Here is a 22740-nt window from a genome sequence, read left to right as displayed (position 1 = left end):
TACCGTAGTTCCATTTTTCCCGAGTTATTCATTATTGAAATGTTGTTCGATATTCATTTTTCCATATTCGTTATTCTTTAAAAGGGAAACCGTAATTTTTTTTTATTCCAAATGTTCGAACCGTAAATATTCCTTATTCTTTTTTAAGCCGTTAATTCGTTATTCATCATATTCAAAACATTGAATAACATTCAACAAACATTCAAAACATCATTATTCGTTATTCAAAACATTTGTAGACAATTTTTTTTTATTCCAAATGTTTGAACGGTAAATATTTCTAATTCTTTTTTAAGTCGTTAATTCGTTATTCATCATATTCAAAACATTAAATAACATTCAACAAACATTCAAAACATCAACATTTGTAGACAATTTTTTTTGCAAGGGCAAGCTGCACAAAGTGGAAGCGCCGGATTTTGGCAGATCTAACCAGCAAACAATTTGTAGATTTAAAACAAAATAATCTTGCAAGCCTGGTTGTACGGCTGTGAGGATATATATTTTTTTGATCAACCAATATTTCGTTAGGCACGCCCTGACTTCGTCAGGGAGTTAATGATCGCAACAGCAACTAGCCTTGCAGTATTATACTTTGCTTTAATTCAAAACATTGCAGAAATCAAAGAGAGCGCATTTCTGCAATGTTTTCACGACTTTGTAAACTTCACTGAATACGGGACAATATAGTTACAAGTGATTGCTGTCATTTTTGCAACTCCTCTAACTGTCAAACAATAAGAAATCTATATATGACAGAAAACAAGTGAGGCCTTACACTATTGTAAAAATGTGATAGATGGTGGATGAAGAATCTTCGCTGATCAACAGCATCAGGAAGTTATATTTGCGCGTCACCCAAGGACGGAGAAAAATCTCTGACCTGGGTGGGAATCGAAAGGAAAGGAAAGGAAAGGAACTTTATTTAAGTGTCTATCTAATCTTCTAGCGCCGTAGAGCAGTAATCGGGGACACTGTAAATTGAAATTAACAAGTTAACGCAAATGAAATCAAATTTTAGTTTTTGAGGAGAGGGGAAAACCGGAGTACCCGGAGAAAAACCTCTTGGTGCAGAGTAGAGAACCAACAAACTCAACTCACATATGACACCGAGTCTGGAAATCGAAGCCGGGCCACATTGGTGGGAGGTGAGTGCTCTCACCACTGCGGCGCCATCCCTGCACCCCAAGATCTAACTACGACTAGCGGGATAGACCACCGTTGCTCTACCGACCGAGCTACAAGGCCAGACGTTTGAATATATTACTGAGGACAACACTCATTTACATAAGAAATCTAGGAGGTGTGGGAGCAAGAAACACTATTTAACGTGAGGTAATGCACGGGTGCCCAAATTCACGCGGATTAGCTTCACTGCATAAACATTTCCTCTGATAGGTTTATCTGTGTAAAGCACAATTGACAAAACGCACATTTAAAGAAATCACCTTCACCGATTGGAGGTTGGCCATGAATCTTTGAGTTTTCCATAGCGTTTTGTAAAGAGATAAGAAACTCAAAAATTGATTTCGTTTTCTCTAGTAATAAATCGGCGTTCTTCTGTAGTCGTTAAGTTCTTTGGACTCACTTTTATAACAAAAGGTATACTTGATGTATTCCGCTAAGCTGCTTTGGCAATAGAAACCGCTTTTCCGCTCTGTATTTCAAGTTTTTAATATTTTACATCATATTTGTTATTGTGTGCATTTTTACAAACACGAAATTCTGAGAACTGGCAATACAGGCATCGGAGAGCAAGGTTCTTACATTTTTGGCAAAACCCTAATTTCACTCCGACGTTTGCCTTTTGGCGTAAACGTCATGCTTAACCTCTCTACTTCGAGGTATTAAACGGTGTGCAAACTATTTAATAAAAATAAAACAAGATGAGTTTGCATGTTATTATCGCACAAATGTTGTTAAAATGTAGATATACGCGGAAGGGCTAAATAACAAAAATACATTTGACGATTGATCAAGTGAATTCTTTTTGTGTAATAAATGACACCTGCCCGGTAACGACGTCAGCATCGCAACCAGTTTACGAATGATTGTTTACAAAGTGGTAACCATAAACAAACGATCACCTGTTTGCGACTAACTGAAAGAATATGAATTAAACCTTAAAATTTTCTCGAGGCATATTCGTACGATATTTTCTCTTCCTTGATACGAATTTAGGGTATCCCACAATTGCGATTATAACTTCTTGAGTTAAAGTATTAAAAAAGCTAGAATCCCGAAGTCTCAGGAAATTGGGAATGAATGTAAAACGATTATAGTGAAGTGAGAACTCTTTTTGAACGCGTCGATGGTCGAAGATTTCTGCAAATTTTCTGTCTCAAAGAATCCTAATTTGAAGAGTCGATGTTTTTAAAAACTATTAACTAAGATGGAAAAGAGTTCCGCATGTTCCCATTCTTCCATTCTGATTGGTTGCGTGTGCCGGATTCAGAAAATTGACGCCTTATGCATGAAGTCATAAGACCGGTTACGGTTGCATGAATTGATTCGTTTGTCGTTTGTTTCTGTTTCGTTTTGCCATGAGCCGACAAAGTCGTGTCGTGATTCAGTTCTAAGATAATGGCAAACCGCTTTCGACAATTTCGTTTGCTACTGTGGAAGAACTTTATTTTGCAGGTCAGCATTTTGAAAGCTGCAATATTTTAGTTCAAGTTAATCGACAGCCTTCACACACCTCAATAGAGTCTATTTTTACAGGCAAATCCAGATTGGTGTGTTTGCGATGTAATACTGTGGTGACTTTGATATATATATTTTTTTATAGATCCGACGGCCGACTGGGACTGTTTTGGAACTATTGCTGCCAGTTTTGCTCTTGTCAGTATTGATACTACCAAAGTGAGTACAGCAACTCATATATTACGTAAGATTTATCTATTTGCTGAATTTGGAAGAATTTTAAAATTTGAAATGCCGTCGGCTTAGTTAAAATTTAACTTAAGGTTAATTTTTACACCATCGACTCCCTAGACTGCAAAACAGTCGTTTCTCTTTCATCTTCATCTCTTTCATCTTCGGTTTCTCTTCTCACACGCCCGTAGGGCGTGTGAGAAGAGAAACACTCGCTCCAGACCTTTCGGAATATTTACCGCGTCTCAAAATACGACTTTCGTCTGAATATTTACTGCGTTCGCAAAAAATACGACTGTTTTGCAGTCTATCGACTCCCGCGATTTAGTTTAATCCTATCCTGCTTTGCGAGAGTTAGCGTAAGTAGCAAGCTTACATACGTTTTCAAACATCCTGTATTATGCAAAATGCAAGGTTCCAATCGTTAGTACAGGTGGAATACACATGATTATGCTTTAATTAAGGTTCGGTAGATCCAAGGTTTAAACTTAGTGACACTTTGCACCACTTTGTCAATGTTTGAAGAAAGAGCTGTTTGAACTTTTTAAGATGCAAATTTTATTATGTTTGTCCAAGCTCTTGAAAATCAAGTTTTGCGATAGCTATTGAACCGTGATCAGTCGGTCACTACCAAGATTTCAACTTTTTCTAATGTAACATCACAAATTATTGTTGTTCCCATAACATATAAGACTTAAATATTACACTAATATCTGGAAATTCAGCTCTTTTTCTGAAAGTCGATCTGAACTGCATCATCGACGGCCGTTCTCAAGTGTGTCGTGTGACCAATTTTTTGAAAACACAATAATCATAATGCAGTTTTTCTTAGAGTTAACATCCTGTATTATGCAAAATGCAAGGTTCCAATCGTTAGTACAGGTGGAATACACATGATTATGCTTTAATTAAGGTTTGGTAGATCCAAGGTTTAAACTTAGTGACACCTTGCACCACTTTGTCAATGTTTGAAGAAAGAGCTGTTTGAACTTTTTAAGATGCAAATTTTATTATGTTTGTCCAAGCTCTTGAAAATCAAGTTTTGCGATAGCTATTGAACCGTGATCAGTCGGTCACTACCAAGATTTCAACTTTTTCTAATGTAACATCACAAATTATTGTTGTTCCCATAACATATAAGACTTAAATATTACACTAATATCTGGAAATTCAGCTCTTTTTCTGAAAGTCGATCTAAACTGTATCATCGGCGGCCGTTCTCAAGTGTGTCGTGTGACCAATTTTTTGAAAACACAATAATCATAAGGCAGTTTTTCTTAGAGTTTGAACTGCTTGAAGTATACATACCAGTTTGAACCTTAATGTTGACCTTCAATATGCAATAGAGACCTTAGAGACCTCGAGATACAACGATTTCGGTTTATAGATTACGGGTAGAGTGAGGCAATGCGATAATCCTACTAGAATCCTTTTATAACACTTAACCCTAACCCTAACCCTAATCTACATTATTAGAGACCTTAAAATACAATTTCCGGATTACGGGTACAGGAGAGGTTAGGGTTTGGGTTTAGGGTTTAGGGTTGGGTAACTGAGCTCTTGAAATTGATGTCATAATTTTTAAATAATTTGCAATCAAGAAGAATGTGATTCAAGAGACTATCTGAGCTTCTGAAGATACTGAAAAAAAGACTGTGTGCTTTTGATTTTGTGTCCTATGTTTCATGTGTTGTTTTGTGTTACTTTGATATTGTGCCAGATCATTGCACCATCATGATCAATTCCCAGAGCCTCTATTACCATTCTCCAGCAAAACGGTGCAGGAGGCTTTGGAATGATCCACAACAATCATCTCTGCAAAGGTCTTGCAAATTTTCTAATTAGTTTCTGTTTCAAATTTGTAGGGTTTTACTGGACACAAATGATTTCTGCTTCAGTACGTATTATAAAATAAATGCAGTAATTTTGAAAAACATTAATTATCCTCAAAATGCTGTAATGGCTGACTAAGTCAGTTGACTTTGAGATGACAGGAATTTTGGAAGTTGTTCTACCAAATATGGCCTTGAAGATCAACACAATTGTAGAATTGAATTAACCTACTATTGTAACAGTGGTACATGTTGTTGACTTTTAACTGTCTTCTACATATGATAGGTCAGTGATATTCTACTGAATGACAGCTAGGACCTGCATTTTTTCCTCAAAATAATGTTCATTAGTATCACCCAACTAGTGGACTAATGCAAATCCTGCATTTTGATTGGCTATGCTTCTAGAGGACTATTAGTAATAGTCCTCGAGTAGCGAAAAGCGTGACGCTTTCTTTCGTTTTATTCCCAAATAAATATTTCTTCAACTTGCATTTGCTAACTTCATTATTGTATTTTCTGTCTGACTAGTTGGGTGATACTAAAACAATTAGACCCTTCGCCCTAAAGGGCCATGGGTCAATAGCCCAGTTGGCTTCGCCTCATGGGCTATTGACCCATAGCCCGAAAGGGCTACAGGTCTAATTGTTAAATAGACCTTATTGGAGTTTAGCAGGCACATTTTCTTTTGTTCAAAACTACAATCATGCAAAAGAGGCTTAAGGGTCAATTTGATATAAAATGACCCCTTAGCCTCATTTATGTGGCAAAACTGCTGATAACGCAGATAAGGGCTATTCTTGAAGAACCTTTTCTTACCCACGATAGTACCTCTTTTTAATAATGTTAATTTTGTTGATTGGCAGGGCTGAAGGAAATGCACAACCATGCATCGGTGGCTCAGTTGGTTGAGCACTGGGCTGTCATGTGGGAGGTCTAGAGTCAATTCAACTCTGACTGGACCAACACTAAGAGTCGTAAAATAACTGAGGAGATTATTGCTGCATTTGTAATGACATCTGCAAATGGACAGAGTCTTTAGTTTCCTCAGATAAGAACGATAAACTGTAGTCCTTGTCTCACAACCCTTCAATGTTCATAACGTCATGGGACGTAAAAGATCCACACACTGTTCGCAAAGAGTAGAGCACGAAGTTCCTGGTGTTGTGGTCTGTTCTCTGTGGTGTATCATGATTGGGAGGGTAAATAAGGAACTTTATTTAAGTGTCTCTAGAGTCGATTTAGCGCTGGAGCACTATTTGGGGGCACTGTAAACTGAAATTAACTAAATCAACACAAATCAAGTCAAATGCTGGTTTTTGAAACGCTTGGAGATACAAGATACATCAAGGTACATCAAGGTATATATATATATATATATATAGCATTTTAAAACATGACATTCTAGTCAATCCCTTGACTTAATATCAACCAAAAAAGAGAAGAAACATTCATGAAATGAAATGACACGGTTGACTAGTTGACTTAAACCTGTTTTACCATCAAATTTTCAGGCTCTTTTAAACCGTTATCATCAAAAAACTTTACCAATAATCTGTATGAGGGACTTCTTACAAGCGATGAGAGAACGAAGGTTGCACAGTCAATGGCTGCAGGCTTCAATTCAAGTGGCATTAATCCATCATTGCTAAATGCACAGCTATTAAAAAAGTATCAAAACAAGACATACCTTGCATATTATCCACCAATACCTCCAGGTATGCACTTGATTGAATTTTTTAGAGTGACTTCTAAAGAATCTATGAAGTAGTTGAACCTAATACAGCATTTTTATAGATCACATGCTTCAATAATAATTCTGGTATTTCCCTTACTCACAAGTGGACCGTGACTGGAATGCATGTTTTGTTTTAATTGAATTTGCTGGCAAATGTTCAAGACTCAGTCAGTTGGTGACTGGCTTGCGAGTTTCCTGCAATTCCCTTCTTCATTAATTATTGTTTGTTTGTTTGTTTGTTCATTGATCATCCCTTTGTTCTGCCATTCAATGAGAAGTCATTTAGTTCAGCTACAGTGGGCGATAGAGTCTTTTTAGTTTATACTTTAAGGTGCACCAGAAGACTTAAATTAAACACTTGTCTAGTGAATCAATTGGCACAATTTTTTGTTTTTGTTTCTTTCAGTAACAAAACTCATGGAAAGAATACAGGTTCAGACACGGCTTGTAATAAAGCTTGCTCCTAGGAGCATCTTTCACAACAGGAATTGGACATCAGCTGATGAAATGGCTGATGAAGTATCACAGCATGACGATTACATTGGAGGTAGCATGGCAAAATATGCAAGTGGTCCAAGAAATCAGAATTTTTAAGTTACTTAATTAACTTTTATTCCTCTTTTATAGCTGTTCACTTTAGTATAAATGAAGGAGCCACAGAGCTTCCCAAGCATATCAAGTATAGCCTGCGGCTTCCCCATGAAGTTGCAGGTGGTAACAAACGGTGGAGGACAGAAAAGACCTATCCAGACTTTCAGGCTGTTGGACCAAGAACTGGGTTTGTACGCAACAAGCATTATAATTCTTCAATCTTTGAACCTTTCAACATCTTAAGAGTGCCCGCAAGGATCTTTGCAAGTACTTGTGGTTTCTTGAAGATGTTCAAAGATCTTTCAAGGGTCTTTCAAAGATCTTCATCTTTATCCATAGATCTTTACCAGGTCTTTCATGAAGATCTAAGAAGATCCAGATACGTCCTATGGACAGGTGTTTCTCCTGGTGGTTGCCCTGCACCCCTCTATAAATCCAGGAGGAGGCTTTCTGTACAGCATTTACAGAATTTTTTTTGTTTCTTTCACCCTCAAGATTGCAATCTGCAAGAAGCAGTACATTGCACATTTACAAAATGTCACCTGTAGACTGTCTGCTACATGTAGTTTTGAAAGGACCAGATTTATAATGTGTATTGATGTTTAGAACAAGTGTGTTCTCACAGTTTTACTTTCTCTTCACTTTAGTGGTTGCTGTGAGGGTTACAAGTCACGATTTGTGCTGTTGCAGTATTTAATTGATATGGCAATAATAATGGAACATTCTAATGTAACAGAAGCCATACCACTTAACTTGCAGGTACTTTTCAGATGGTTTCAGGTGATGTTCTGTTGACGTCAGCCTCTGCACAGTGTTATTTGTTGTGTTTTATTGCTGGCTGATTTCATTGATCACCCTTTGAATGAAATTTAGGAATCAAAACCAGATTAAGCATTCTTGCAAAAACAGTGAATGTTAACCCGCATACATGTAAACAAGACGGCTGGAGGTGCTTACGCGGGATGGGTCGATGTAAATTTAAGATCTATTAAAAGGAAAAGGAAAGGAACTTTATTTAAGTGTCTAGTCATTCTAGCGCTGGAGCCCTATATGTAAGTGGGGAGACTGAGGAGAAGGGAAAACCAGTGTTCCCGGAGAAAAACATCTCGGTGCAGACTAGAGAACCAACAAACTCAACCCACTTGATGCTGAGTCTGGGAATTGAACCCAGGCCACATTGGTGGTAGGCGAGTGTTAATGGGTAGCGATAATCACACTCTGTTTACACTAACAAACGAGCTTGCGTGAGGAAGGCTCTTGCTTGTATTAAGTGGTAACGAGGGAAACCTGGAATTTAAAAGGTGTAGTGGCAACAGGTTGGTGCAAGGACACAAGGAATTTCTTACAATGTACATGAAATAAATTGAGAAACTGATCAGGGCCCCAAAGGGTGATCCCTGTGATGATATGTAATTTGACTGCAATTTTCAGTCTTCGGGGCAGGGTTTATAATAGCACTAATGGATGGGAGACCGGCGGATGATAGAGCGGTGACACTTATGGAAGTCATGCTGCTCAGAGTCTTCTAGCATGCGAACACAGACATATTTCCTGAAATGCATCTGCGTTCGCAGGCTAGGAGTCTACAGATATCCCATAATGTTGATAATGCATAAATACATATAGTGTCATACCTTATTACTGAACAATGACTAAAAAGCGGTACAAAATGATTCTCCCCAAAATATACAACTACTTAAATTACACAAATGCCTCGTCATGACAAGACAACACTCGAACGGACCTCACTAATCCTTTGTTATTGCTAGTTTATAATAATCCTGATTAAGTAGTGTATGATAAATTACAAACAATAAAACAATAACATAGCAACTAGTACTCTAGGTAATAACCGTAACATATTCGAGAGTGCAACACTTTTATCTGAGTGAGGACTTTTTGCTGGATTTATAAATTTAATGAGAACCATTCTTGTGAAAGTTGCTCAAATTTGGTGTTCAGACAAAGTGTTTGCTGACTGGTTCAACTGTTTGTTTGATGACAAAAATTTATGGCTTTTTTCCTCCTACGGGTTGGGATGAAAAATATCTGTGAGACATGTGGTATATTTCTGCGCTCAGTGGATGCATTAATTTTGCTTCGGCTGGACACGATATTCGATCGACTTCGCCGACTTCCACGCGTAACAAACACAGACCACGTGGTCCTGCAGAATACAGGAAACTTAAAAAAATTGTCAATTTGCAACTACAAATAAAAAGGATAAAAAGACAGCGGACTAGAATTTCTATGTGGTCCACCTTAGAGGCATCCTGCGTAATGAATGAAAAGCTGTAATTATACCATTTATTTCCACACCTTTAGTATAAAATACTGTAACTGCTAGTCAAATAATTATATCTCTCTCTGATGCAATAATGATTATTGATAATAATATTAATGAAAATGTAAGAAGTTTCTCACCTGCTTCGGCAACCCTAACCCCTTGCTATCTTAAGGCTCCTGTCTTGTGCCTTCTTTTCTGTCATTACTGTCCCCATTCTTCTAGCCTACCCATTTCTCCAAGACTCTCCTAGAACTGTATGTCAACGGTAGCGAGTATTCACCTTCTTTTAGTCTTAACATGTGCAGTGAATCCTTGTCTTTGTGTAAATGGAAAGAAAATTCTTAATGTCTTTGATCAGACCAGCAACCCATGAGTAGGAGCCTCCTTATGCATTATATCCTTGAGACAACCTTTGCACAAATCTTTCTATTTTTAGAACTAACCCCCTTCAACAGGAGACTGATCACATTTACATCAATTTACATCAATGTGCACAATTTGCATACACTGTTTTTGTCCTTGTTTGATGATAACTTTTTTTCTGATTGGCCATTCTAAACAGTGTGTACAGAGCTAAAGAAAATAGAAACTAAGACATGTGCAAAAGTTGTCTCATGGGGCTTGTATGGAATAGGCAAACTACTACTCACAGGCTCCTGATCAGACCTACATTTTAAGACAAAATCATGGTTACGGTACTTAACACAATCTACCTGTCCATTTTAGCAATTACCATATCCACACTACACCGAGAACTTCTTCATACAAACGGTTGAGGGACTGATGCCTCTCTTATGGACCTTAGCATTCATGTACTCTGCTGTTATGATTATTAAGGTAAAATTACTGCATGGTTGCCAAAACCTTCCATTTCACTCAGGGGAAAATGTGAGGTTTTATTTTTTAAGCAGAGCACATGTTGGCGAGCTGCTTGCATAAAATAAATTCCATAAAAGTACTTGAAAAAGGCAATTTTTGTGCATTTCATGCATGCACAAATGCTTACCTTGTTGCCCCAAACTTTTTTAAGTACTAACTTGTAACAGATTTTAAACCACTTACATTTACATAATTTTGTGGCCCAAGTTGTTCAAACCTTGGTTAGCCCCATCCATGGGGGAAATCACTATTCATTGGATTGTGCAATCGGTTTTGCCATGACTTATCCACTGGATAGTGATTTATCCGGTGGAATTGCGCTATCAATCTTTTGAACAACTGCATGGGGCCTGCAGGTTGCTTAATTTTTTGCTATGACTGGGGTAGATTTTATAGTGGGACAGCAATCCTAGAACGTGTGGTTCATCCAAAGACTAGTTTGATTAAAACACAAATTTGGGCTCTTCCTATGGGATATTAGGTGCTAATCTTCTTACTTCAAATTCCAATAATTTGAAAGGAATATCTCTGTTGGCCTATTAAGAAATCAAGGAGAAGGTATATAATTAAATTAAATGCTGTTGTCTTCAGTACCTCACAATCAAAAAGAAAATCTGAAACTGAATGAAGATTAATGATCGTCATAAATGATAAATAAGTGGCATGATTCTATTAATTGCAATCAAACATTAAATTGTTTAAAAAGTGTTTTATAATTAATATTATTTGGTACATGTAAATTGGATCTCATAGGGATACTTAATGTGTGTGACTGTGTTGTGTCACTGGATGGCACATCCTCATGTAATTAACATCAATTCCTGGGATTAAAGTCACTTTTTATACCTTTGTTATTCAAGGAGCTTGTTCATGAAAAGCATAACCGCTTAAAGGAGTCAATGAAAATGATGGGACTGGCAAACTGGATTCACTGGTGTGCATGGTTCACTAAGAATTTGCTGTTCCTTCTCGTGTCCATCATTATAGCTACAATAATTCTTAAGGTAAGACATTTTGGTTTTGTGTTTGTGTGTTCTTGCATTTAATGAACAACATATTTGATTATTTGTTCATTGTTATATTTTTGATTGTATGATGGAAATACCTATATGTATAATTTGGCAGTTTGTCAGAGAGAAGTCTCTTGTTTAATACCTGGTTTTCAGTTTATGCTGACTTAATTTTATCACTAGATTTTCTCCTGAAAGAATTTGGATTTAATTGCGTGTCAGAACTGCCACAACCCTATAAATGTTATTCATTAACAACAAATTCTTTCCATTACTATTCCATAGGGTGCAAAGATCTTTGAGTTCTCGGATGGCTTTCTTCTCTTTGTGTTTCTGCTCTTTTATGTCATAGCAAGCATTATGTTCTGTTTTGCTATAAGGTATGGGATAAGCATCTAATACAATAAATACTTGAATAGTATAATAATAGGCAGGTATTTCGACAGTATAATAAGTGTTAAATTAGTATTAGTATCTATACAACTGAAGTGGTCACTATGAAGGAGAGTTAACCTTAAGTGGAGAGAGCATGCACTCTCCTTCCAGTGACTGGCCCAGGATACAGAAGCCTAGACTCAGTATGTGTGGGTTGACTCATGTGTTAAGTACATTATCATACAATCATGTATCTGTCTCAACAGATTTGCTATTTCTTTCTTTGCCAAGTCTGTTTGATAAAGTGTATCAAATTTTCTTTTCCTTTGCAGTGTATTTTTTTCAAGGCCAGTTGTGGCTATGTTGTTTGGTGCAGTAGCCTGGTATTGTTCACTTGTTCCATTCCAGCAACTAGCCCAACAGCAAGTATTTGACGGACTTTCAAGGTATGGAAACCATGTTGTCTTTTATTGTCATTTCCATTGTGTATCTTGAGATTATATTGTTACAGTGGAACAGATTACCAGACTGTCATTGCATGATAGTACAATTCTGGTCAGAACTTCATCTTTATTTTGCACTGCTGCAACTAGTGGGGACATAGGGACTTAATGAACGGAAGGAGGAATGTTGAATGGTAATATGTTATTAAATAAATGAGACCTTGTACACCTGTGCAGTGGAACAAGTCAGAAATCCAACACTTATTTGATCAGGATTGTATCAAGTTGGATAGTGGAATAAATGAATGCCTAATGTGCAGTCTTGTACTTAATGTTTTTTAGAAATAATATTCAAACTAACATATAACAGCATTGAGAATAATTAATTTTAATTGGTGGAAGACAGAGTAATTGTATATGCCTTTTAATAGCATGTACAATCACCAGGGGGAATCTGAGGAGCTACATTGTACCTAAAGAAATTATTTCGTGTAGTTGTCTTAGAACTAGATACATGCTGAACTGTCTGGGGTAATTATATTGGCATCTTTACCATTTCGTGTAGCTTAGATAGTTAGCATTGTATTTCCTACTAGTATTTTTGAATTTTGTATTTTAAAGAGAAGCATTCAGTGGAAAGGGGCAGTCACAATTCAATACTTGCACTTTACTTAGTATTTACTAGGCTTTTAATTTTATTAAATCAAAACCATTATATAATTATTGCGTTATTTGCACACAGGTCTGAGAAGGCTGCAGTTTGCCTTTTGCCAAACTCATGCCTTGGAATTGCAGTTCGGATTTTTGCCAAGTTTGAGAGCAATGAAGTTGGTTTAACTTGGGACAAGGTGTCCTCCTCTCCATCGCCTGATGATGACTTCAGCTTTTCCTGGGTCCTTGGAATGCTTATAATTGAAAGCCTTGTGTATGCAGTCATCACTTGGTATGATGTTTTCTTGATATTTTTTGACATTTGTGCTCCAGATTACATGTAGGTTGTCAAAGGTAGCCTGCAGCTTACTAGAATTGCATTATTCTTTGTTTTCTCTGGTCACTTTATGCTTCCAGAATGGTTGAAATAAGTTTATACATGTAGGTGATTGCAGGGGCATAGGCAGGGGGGTCTTGGGGTGCCTGTGACCCCCTTTGTGACAGGCAAAAAAATAATACAAACCATATCTGTGGGAGTAATTTATGTCACCTGAAACTTACTTCATCTTTGCAGCTAATTTGTAGGCTTGTCCCTCCCCCACACTCACTGCTCATCCAAAAAATTGTCACTTTCTCTATAAAAACAGCGTGGATGTCGATGTGACATACCGGTACCCGGTAAGTACCCCCCCCCCCTCCCTGTTGAAAAATGTTAGCTACGTCCCTGGTTTGTATAGTTTACTGGAAGTTCCAAGTACATGTAGCACAGTTCTCAAAGGACATGGCTTGGAAGTCAGTCACTGTGGCACCTAATTAATCCTGAGGCAGTGTAATATGGTTCAATTATACATGTAATTCAGGCATCAGAATTGCTTTACTACCATTTAATACCAGTGTTGCATTTTGTACTGATCATGCAAAAAAGTAGGAAAAACAGGAGAATGTAGGAAGGGCTCAGAATATTAGGACACATATGAACTTGACACCATGAATACAGTGTAATAACAAATAATTTTTGTATATAGTTATTCCATGACCAAGACCGGGGAAAACATCATAAGTGATATAGGTCATTAAAACGTTTTTTGCTCTGCTAGAGGATTTTTAACAATATGGATATGTTGGTGATGTTTCCTGTTGTCAGGTATGTTGAAGCAGTATTCCCAGGGAGTTATGGCATCCCTAAGCCATTCTATTTTCCCTTCACAAAGAGTTATTGGTGCGGAGTTTCACAGGATAACACCATGCACGTGAATTCTGAAGAGGTAAACTCCCAAGTTGTAGTTTCAATAATGTTGTAACTATTGGTGTTTCCCTTTTAAATTTGTTGTGTAAATTTTGACCTTTTGGAGCTGGATTTCAGGAGATGGGACCTGTGGACAGAGCTGATAATCCAGATATTGAAGATGAAACTCATGACTTGCCAGTGGGTGTTTCCATCAAGAATCTCAGGAAAGTTTTCAAGGTAATGAATGTGTAGGCCCCAGTTGTTCGAAGGGTGGATATAGCACTTATCCATTGGATAAATCACTATCCACTTCATTAATCAATTGGTTTTGCTACTGTACATGTAGTGTTAATGTGCTGGATAGTGATTTGTCTGGTGGATAGTGTTATCCACCTTTTGAACAAAGGAGGCCAGGTCTGTAGTTGTATAAAGAAACCAAGTATATATGTCATTCAAAATTCTGCTGTTCTTGATAGACTCCAAATGACCTTTTACTTTTGTTTGATTAATCAATACTTGTTTTCATATGAAGGCAAGGGAAATGAAGAAGTATGGTGGGTATTTCTCTTGCCAGACTAAGCACTTTTTATGAAGTTTACAGAGAAATGTGGAATTCTGTTTATTATAAGTAAAAGATGCACTTTTCTATGCGTGGTAATTAATTTACTTGCCTCCTTTAGAGGAAATTAAGTGTGGAATTAATTGGCCACTGATAATGCCACTCCCAAGCATAAAACAACAAGCAACTAAATTACTATCATGTATGCCCAATGTGACACTTGTCATACACTGTAGCTTGGTTTAGTTTGTTCAATCAATCCGATTCTTTGCAGGGCTCAACAGGTTCTAAAGTTGCTGTTGATGGACTCTCACTTCAAATGTATAAAGGTCAAATCACAGCATTACTTGGTCATAATGGAGCAGGGAAGACAACTACGATGTCAATTCTAACTGGTCTCTTCCCTCCAACGTCTGGTTCTGCACATGTTAATGGAAAGAGTATATTGACAGGCATGGATGCAATACGAGACAGCCTTGGACTTTGCCCACAACATAACGTTCTTTTTGATCGACTGACGGTCAAAGAACATTTGGAATTCTTCATCAACCTGAAGGTCATTCAACTTTGAATTTAACTTCACCATTTGCCAATCTTTCCATTTTTTTTTCATCTTTAAGTATTCTTCTTTCTTGACTCCAATCTTTGCTTTTTGAAGCACTGGCATTTCTGAGATGCAGACTCAATTCCTCTATAACATTTATGTCCCAAATCCTTGAAATCTTATCATGTCTTCAAAGAAACAAGAAAGTTTATATGTGGTTGGTAAAATCCGTTCTCAGGTTGAATCAATAACTCTTTAGGCTCAACATCACAACATACTTAGTAAGGAAACAGAAGACTGTACTAATCACTTACTGGTACTCGAACTCACACCCTCCAGATCTGTAGTCCTGTTGAACTACAATGACTTTGTAAACATGCTCAACCCAACACGGTTCTTTTTATTATTTACTTTTGTATAATGAGTCAATTGATATCTATGTATAATAACCAAAACAAATCCTAACCTGACCCTAATTTTTCTCTAGGCTTAATTTAGGATAAAAAAACGGTTCTTTAATTCATGTAAGTGCGTATGCTACTTAGGTAAAATGAGGATCACCAATTTAACATAGGTAAAGACGTATTTCACCTGAGAACGGATTTTACCGGCAACATATACATGTACGGTACTTATAAATTCAGAATTATTATTTGTAGGGAACATTTGGCCAACAAGCTAATTCAGAAGTTCTTCAGATGATTAATGACATTCAGCTAAATGATAAGATGAACTGGGCCTCATCTAAGCTCTCTGGTGGAATGAAAAGAAAGCTGAGGTAACTCAAAGTCCTGATCTTAGTGAAATCCGTTTTACTCAGTTACATGTATATCTTTTTGTTCTAACGGGCATCACTAATGTCCCTGTTGCAGTTGTGCGATAGCTCTCATTGGAGGGTCAGAGATTGTGTTCTTGGATGAGCCAACTTCAGGGATGGACCCATATGCTAGAAGAGGAACCTGGGACTTACTGCTCAAACACAAAGCTGGAAAGACCATAATCTTAACCACCCACTTCATGTAAGCCTCATAAGAATACATTTCTTGCTAAGCATATTAAAAAAAAAAAAGAGATTTTTCATTTCTGCACTATTTCATAATTTGCTGCAGTGTTTATTAATATTCACAGAGGTGAAAGTGATTATTGGTGGATACAAATTGTATTGACTTACCTAGCCAAAACAATTAATGTTGAATCTCCCACTTTCACCATCTCTAAGGTGAACATAATAATAGCAATAATAATTGTCTTGGTGTACACCAGATTAACTGATTGAATAGCAGAGAGACCAAAAACATTACTTGATGAAACAAGTAAATGATTACAGGACGCTATTTTCTTTTTCTTTGCCTTCTTAGAGATTATTACTTAAGTTTATATAGCTTTAAGCCACCTTAGCAGCTGAGTTAATGGATCAGAGCTCTGACAAAAAAAGTGGTTCGTGATTTACAAGAATGCTGGTATTAATACAGTAACATATAATTTTAGTTGGTTTAAGTAAAATGATAGTTGCAGTTCGTAATTTTATAATATTTTTCATGCACATGCATCACTGTGTTAGAAGACATAGCATATTTGTATCCTTGCATATCTTTGTAGCCAGTCATGGCAGGAATAATTTTTTTTCTGACACATTCAGGACTTTTTACCCTCTCCCTTTCCTCAACATGCAATGTGTGCTAGTGTTTCATACTGTATTGGAACTTGGGCTGGTTTTCTAGGGTATCAATTCATCTAGGAGCTGGCTGTCAAAAGTAGAATCTCGTAGATGTATTGGTGTCTCCCAAACCCCATTTAATGCTATGACTACTGTTAACTCCACTTGCAATGTTGCTTTAGGGATGAAGCTGATTTCCTTGGAGATCGCATTGCTATTATGGCTGATGGACAGCTTAGATGTTGTGGAAGTTCTTTGTTTCTTAAGAGCAGGTACAGTATATTCATAGAAAAATGACATTGATGCTCACCATACCTTTAAAGGGCCAAAACAGAGTTTTGGGATTGACATTTTGTTGCATTCTTGCAAGTACAGTGTACTGGCATATTAAATGAGAACTAGGGGAATAGCCTTCAAGAATGCCACAGCTAGTACATCTAGTAGGTCAAATTTCAGTGTATAGCGGTTTTTGTTTTTTTAGTATAGGGACGTCCACTTGTAAACAAATGCATGATAAATTCTTTGAATATATGATTTAAATGTCTTTCTTAAATTCACCATTGAGACCATTCAAGTGTTGGAATGTTCTTGGCATGATGAAATGTGATAGGGTTATAAATGACAATACTTTCCCAAATACATTAAGAGGATAAACCTCTTTTAACCAATAATATTCTTGCTTTGTGGCTTACATTTGTAAACTCCCAAATTATTGTGAATCTTGTACCCTTATTGCAATGGTAAAACTTGATGAAAGTCCAGGAATAATAAATATTGTTATTTACCATTGAATGATAACCTCCCTGCACAAGCTGCATAAGTGTAATAAAAAAATTATGGTAACAGGTATGGAGTTGGTTACCACTTAACATTGGTAAAGAAGGAAGGTTGTAACCAGAATTCAGTGACAAGTTTGATCCTCGGTCATGTTCCGAATGCGCAGCTTCTGAGCAGTGTTGGTGCTGAGATGGAGTTTCTTCTGAGTAGTGAATATGCCAGTGGATTTGAACGGCTTTTCCAAGAAATTGAAAGTATGTATTGAATTATTGTTTGCATTTCATGGTTTAGTGTTATCTAATATTGCAAGTAATTCACAAAGTAGTCAGAATAGATGCACTCTGATTATTGCACTTATGCACTTCGCAATCTTCTTGTCATTGTAAATTATGACAAATACATGTAGATAAAATAAATTGTGATGTTACATCAACTGGTCATTGTATTACGCCAAACAAAAAACACAAGGAATAACAAAGAACAATAATATTATGAAAGTTAGGAAATGAAAAATGACAAAAATTGAGGGCAAGTTAGGGTAGAAATCCAATACAGTGCAGTAGTCGTGTATTGTGACCACATAAAGGAAACCGTTGCAACTGAGCTATGCAGATGTCTCACAATTTTGTGAGTTGTTTAAGAAAACAATCAACAGTGTTTCCTTGACAAGACAAACCATGCAAGCATAATTTAAAGCACTGCAATGTTTGCCAAGTTCCCTCTAAATTAATTGTGCAATGTATATAGTTTATCCCTTTTCAGTTGTTTCCTCTCAACTTTTTGACATTTGTATCATTCAACCCCTAGACAAGATGGACGAATTTGGCATTGCTAGTTTTGGAGTGTCAATCACAACTTTGGAAGAGGTGTTCATTAAAGTTGGGGAAGGGGCAGAAAAGACTGTGGATGATTTGTAAGTGTTCACTTTTGTTTATGATAATGATTGACTAACCAAGTACTTTTGCACTTTCCTAATTTTTGAAAATTCAAAGACACCTCACAACACCACCCAATGAAGCCAGGTAAACATGTGTTAGGGTCTGTTAAAAGCTATACACCTTCTACATGTACTTGTTGAACAGGTGTTCTTCGAGACAGGGCCTGCGTTATACCATTCTTATCTTAGAATACTAAAACAATAACAGCCTGAAAGTATATGAGCCTTAATTGTTAATTGGAGACAGTGCACATCAAGATGAGACATATTTTAGTGGAGAAAAGGAAATTCTGTTTTTTTTTATGAAAGCTAGGGCAAAACCACACTTTACACAAAAGGCCAGTGGAAGCAGAGTAGAGATCCAGTATAACCTCAACTCACAAATGACACCAAGTGTGGAGATCAACCTTGATACAAAGTTTTGGAAGGCAATCTGGTGCTCTCACCATTGCATGAACCCTACCACCCCTCCCCCCAAGGACATTGCATGTGCATCAACAAATTAACAAATTTCTAATCATTTGTTCGAAACTAGGTAGCACGTTGCACTTGATGATTAGATAAGCCTAGTGCTAATCTTATTATTTACAGAATCCATGACCATGAAGTTAGTGGTCGTGAAGCTCAGGAGATTGTAAATATTTCTGAAGTTGATCAAATGCAGGACGGAGGTATGGTCAAATGTTAAACTTGAGCACATTTTCAGACAAACAAGTGAACATTCAATCCTCAGCAATTTTGGCAGTCAACATCACATTATACAGTGTTCATAAATACTATTGTTTTAGCAGAAGATGTGATTTTGAATTTATTAATTGACAAAGTGCCGCAGCAAACTGGCGACTTTCAAGATTCACCCTAGTCGAGTGGTGAAATCAATCAAGACAGTGATGTGGAGCTAGAGAATGGGTTTGAAAAGAACTTGAAGGAAAATGCCAATTTAATGTTCGAAAAAGAGAACAATGGAAAAGAAGCGTCAAACCAAAGGGCACGATTCTTTTAAAAGTGGACTTAACTGATTAGAGTGTAATGTGAAGTGCTAGTTTTGTACCCCATATGAACCATGTGAGCGTTAGCCCTACTAATGGAAATGGGCCCACACAAGGACAGAGAAAAACTCTGACCAGGGTGGGAATTGAACCCACGACCTTTGGGTTAGATCACCGCTGCTCTACCGACTGAGCTACAAGGTCAGACAGAAGCAGGCCGTGGGAACTGAAGATTCTGAAGTGCACCGAGAAAGAGCCAGCGAGAACTGAAAAGTCAAAATTAATGTTTGGCACTGTTTATAAAAAAGCGAAAAATTTTTCGAAGGGGACAGTTGAGAAGGGAACTCTGACATTTCAGTCAGACAATTACATTGTACTTTCAGACGAAAACGAACAAAGTAACCCAAAACCCCCAATTTGGCTAGCCCTAGGCCTAAAAACCAACTTTAGGCCTAGTTAGGCCTAGGGTTAGCCAAATTGAGGGCTGGCATTGATTATTTTAATAGTGTTAAGATCATTTTGTTTGGCACAGGGTCTCTGACTTTTAAAAGGGATCAACAGCTCCTCTCCTTCCATGTAATTGCTGGTTCCAAGGCCCATCCAAAGTGGCTGATATTTAAGCAATAGAGGACATTTTCCATGTTTACATAGCCTCATCTAAACACGATGGGGAGTTGGAAGAATTCTCGACAGTTATGCAAACCCGCTTTTATAAAAATAATATTTCTCAAAATAATTCGAAAAGTGAAGGAAAATGCCGTTCTTTTTATTCTTGATTGAAACAGATTTTCTTGATACACGCTCATATTTCCTCCCAGCCAATCAAAACGCGCGTCTGACAACACATAACCAATCAAAAGGATGTGAAACGTTCTGCAGAAAAAACGATGGATTGTTCTGTTTTCTTTCAGTTCTATTCACACCTTCATTTCAGATGTTTGTACAAATGAAAACTAAAAAGGAAAGACTCTGACACTTTTTTTTTATCAAATTAAGTATTGCAAAGTCATGGGCTTGTTAACGTGTCAATAGTCTTGTGTCTGGAATAAAATAATAATAAAATATTATTTTTTAGGATTGCAAACGGGCTTCAGCTTAAGGTGGCAACAGTATAAAGCAATGTTTGTGAAGAGATTCCTGAACTCCAAACGTGACAAAAAAGCAATAGTTACCCAGCTTGTCCTTCCTCTTCTCATGGTTGTATTTGGTTTGCTGCTAATCACAACTGTTCCTGCTCGAGAAAATGACCCACCACGTGTTCTCAAGCTCTCAAACTTGAGTGTTGATGGGGTCCACACCAAAGCTTTCTTTGCAGACTTCAGAAACAAAAGTGAAGATGCCAAACTTCAAACCTTTGAGGTAGTGATGCCAGTCGTCTTTTATTCTAAATTCCATCCGTTCTTCTTGAGATTAAGCCTAGTTTTCACCATATCTGGTCAGGAAAGTACATTTTTATATAGCAGGGTTAGGTACTGTTGGATAAATAACCATTTCCAGTTGATAACTCAAAGGTTAGGTTTTAGGGGTTATGATTTTCACGTATGCAGCTGATAACGCTTTTCACCTTAAGATCTTCAACCATGGCCAGGTGTTGAAATTTTCAAACCTTTTACAGTTTAAAGTTGACCCAGAAACTATAGGTTCATTAACGGAGGGGACAGGTTAGGGTAACTCCTTCAGTGTTTCAAAGTGGAACCTACTTTTCCCTTAGAAAGCAAGAACATACCTTAGCAGTGTTAAAGTTGATACGCTGAACGTGACTACCAACGTGTACAACATCCGTGATGGGAACAATGGCAAGAACATTTTGGTCAGAGACAAGAGCTATACATTCAGTTACGATAATGAATCCAGATCCTGCTGCAATCATGAATATTTTGTACTCAATGCCAAGTGTCAAGATGTCGTAAGTAACTAACCAATATAGTCATCCTTTTCTTACACACCACAGCACCTGATTAAAATTCGTAATAAAATAAGGAGCATTGTCAATGGATTCCCTATATTGTATGCAAGCCATGTATGTGGTTTGAATTCACAAGATTGTGCGGGTTGCAAATTATTAGCGGTCCATCCAACCGCGAGGTTAGGTTTTTTGGTGATATACAGTAGTAGTGCAATAGTGCTTAAGGGTGATTAATACTAGACTAGAAGCACCAATATTGATTTCAACCAGACTGAAGTGAAGTTCACCATTCTACTGTGTCATTGCATGATACTGATCATTAATTTGATAAAAAATAAGCAATAATTATAGTTGTTCTTTGGACAGTGTTGAATAAATATGTTTCTGTTTATAAAAAAATACCGTTTGGAATGATATCACTTTCTGCATGACTTCTTAAACTTCGTAACTTTTGTGAATGAAACGATTTAATTTGTTGACTCCCTTAGAGTGGTTTTCAAATAAGTGTCGTAAAACCAAAACCAAAGGAATTACTTTGGCCAATCAAAAAGGACGGAGACAATCCAGTAAACCAATCAAAACTGGAAGTTATTACACGCAGCCGACTCAAAGCGCGGGAAAACGTGCACGCGCGAGCCACGATTGGTTTTGGTTTCACTTCTGATTGGTTGAAAAAATGGCGCGAAAACTTTCAACCAATCACTGAGTGAAGTAAATGCAAGCAATTGGCTAATTACTTTCAATTGAAAACCGCTCTATAAGGGAAAGTACAGCTAATGAAATTGAAATTGAATGGATAACTGGGCTCTATAGAATCAAGGCCAGGTGGCCCAGATCTTTTAATTTTGCTTAATTTCAGTTCATCAAAGGGGATCTCGAGCCAAAAGACTGTGAAGATTATAACTTTGGCTACAATGACTGCCCAAAGTGCATTAACACAACTGAGTATGTATATTTCTGTTTTTAGTGCAAAAATTATGTTTCTAAGGAAAACGTTTCTGTAGGGCAACCAGTTTTGTTATTGCAACTCCGTGTTATGTTCATACAAATCAAATTCATAATGACGTATGCAGTATCAGTATGTTGAGTGGTTTACCTCTTCCTGGTACTGATTGTTACCCTTTTCAACAATGTGAATATGCTAGTACATATATATGTGTAGGCACAGACACGAAAGAGAGTTGGCAAAGAGTGCTTTTTTGAGAATTTTAACAAATGGCTTCCTTAAACACTATAATTAAAGGCAGGTCAGTTGGGTTGTGCACCGGGTGGGTGGCACTCAGGCCTGGTGCTGGATGTCACCTTTACGATCCTCAATTACTTTGTTTCGACGTTCCTCTGATCTTACGAAGCTTTAAAGAGTCGTTAAGAGTTCAGCGCCGGCTTCCACTGAAATCAGGTTGCTAATGGAACTGCTACGTGAGGATCCAAATTTTTGCCAAGTACGCCGGCATTTCTTCCGG

General features: G+C 37.2%; 1 protein-coding gene across 1 annotated transcript in view; it reads left to right on the top strand.

The window, feature by feature from the left end:
* The first annotated feature begins 2476 nt into the window (after positions 1-2476).
* The window catches only part of LOC138049718 (phospholipid-transporting ATPase ABCA3-like), a 42444-nt gene continuing 22180 nt past the window's right edge, over positions 2477-22740 (top strand). The window contains exons 1-24 of the mRNA XM_068896120.1: positions 2477-2640; positions 2789-2862; positions 4740-4771; positions 6221-6424; positions 6851-6991; positions 7072-7222; positions 7683-7794; positions 10049-10159; positions 11062-11205; positions 11497-11591; positions 11919-12032; positions 12772-12972; positions 13825-13945; positions 14044-14145; positions 14742-15023; positions 15671-15789; positions 15884-16030; positions 16851-16940; positions 17515-17699; positions 18253-18358; positions 18974-19053; positions 20447-20730; positions 21083-21277; positions 22137-22222. Coding sequence (XP_068752221.1) covers positions 2584-2640; positions 2789-2862; positions 4740-4771; positions 6221-6424; positions 6851-6991; positions 7072-7222; positions 7683-7794; positions 10049-10159; positions 11062-11205; positions 11497-11591; positions 11919-12032; positions 12772-12972; positions 13825-13945; positions 14044-14145; positions 14742-15023; positions 15671-15789; positions 15884-16030; positions 16851-16940; positions 17515-17699; positions 18253-18358; positions 18974-19053; positions 20447-20730; positions 21083-21277; positions 22137-22222 — 3233 coding nt within the window. The 5' untranslated portion in view covers positions 2477-2583. The remainder of the gene's footprint in view (positions 2641-2788; positions 2863-4739; positions 4772-6220; positions 6425-6850; positions 6992-7071; positions 7223-7682; positions 7795-10048; positions 10160-11061; positions 11206-11496; positions 11592-11918; positions 12033-12771; positions 12973-13824; positions 13946-14043; positions 14146-14741; positions 15024-15670; positions 15790-15883; positions 16031-16850; positions 16941-17514; positions 17700-18252; positions 18359-18973; positions 19054-20446; positions 20731-21082; positions 21278-22136; positions 22223-22740) is intronic.

Source organism: Montipora capricornis, chromosome 5 (assembly GCF_036669925.1).
Source record: "Montipora capricornis isolate CH-2021 chromosome 5, ASM3666992v2, whole genome shotgun sequence".
In the NCBI taxonomy this organism is placed as follows: Eukaryota; Metazoa; Cnidaria; class Anthozoa; order Scleractinia; family Acroporidae; genus Montipora; species Montipora capricornis.
Note: the sequence above shows the minus strand (reverse complement) of the source record. Positions and strands in the feature narration are given on the sequence as shown.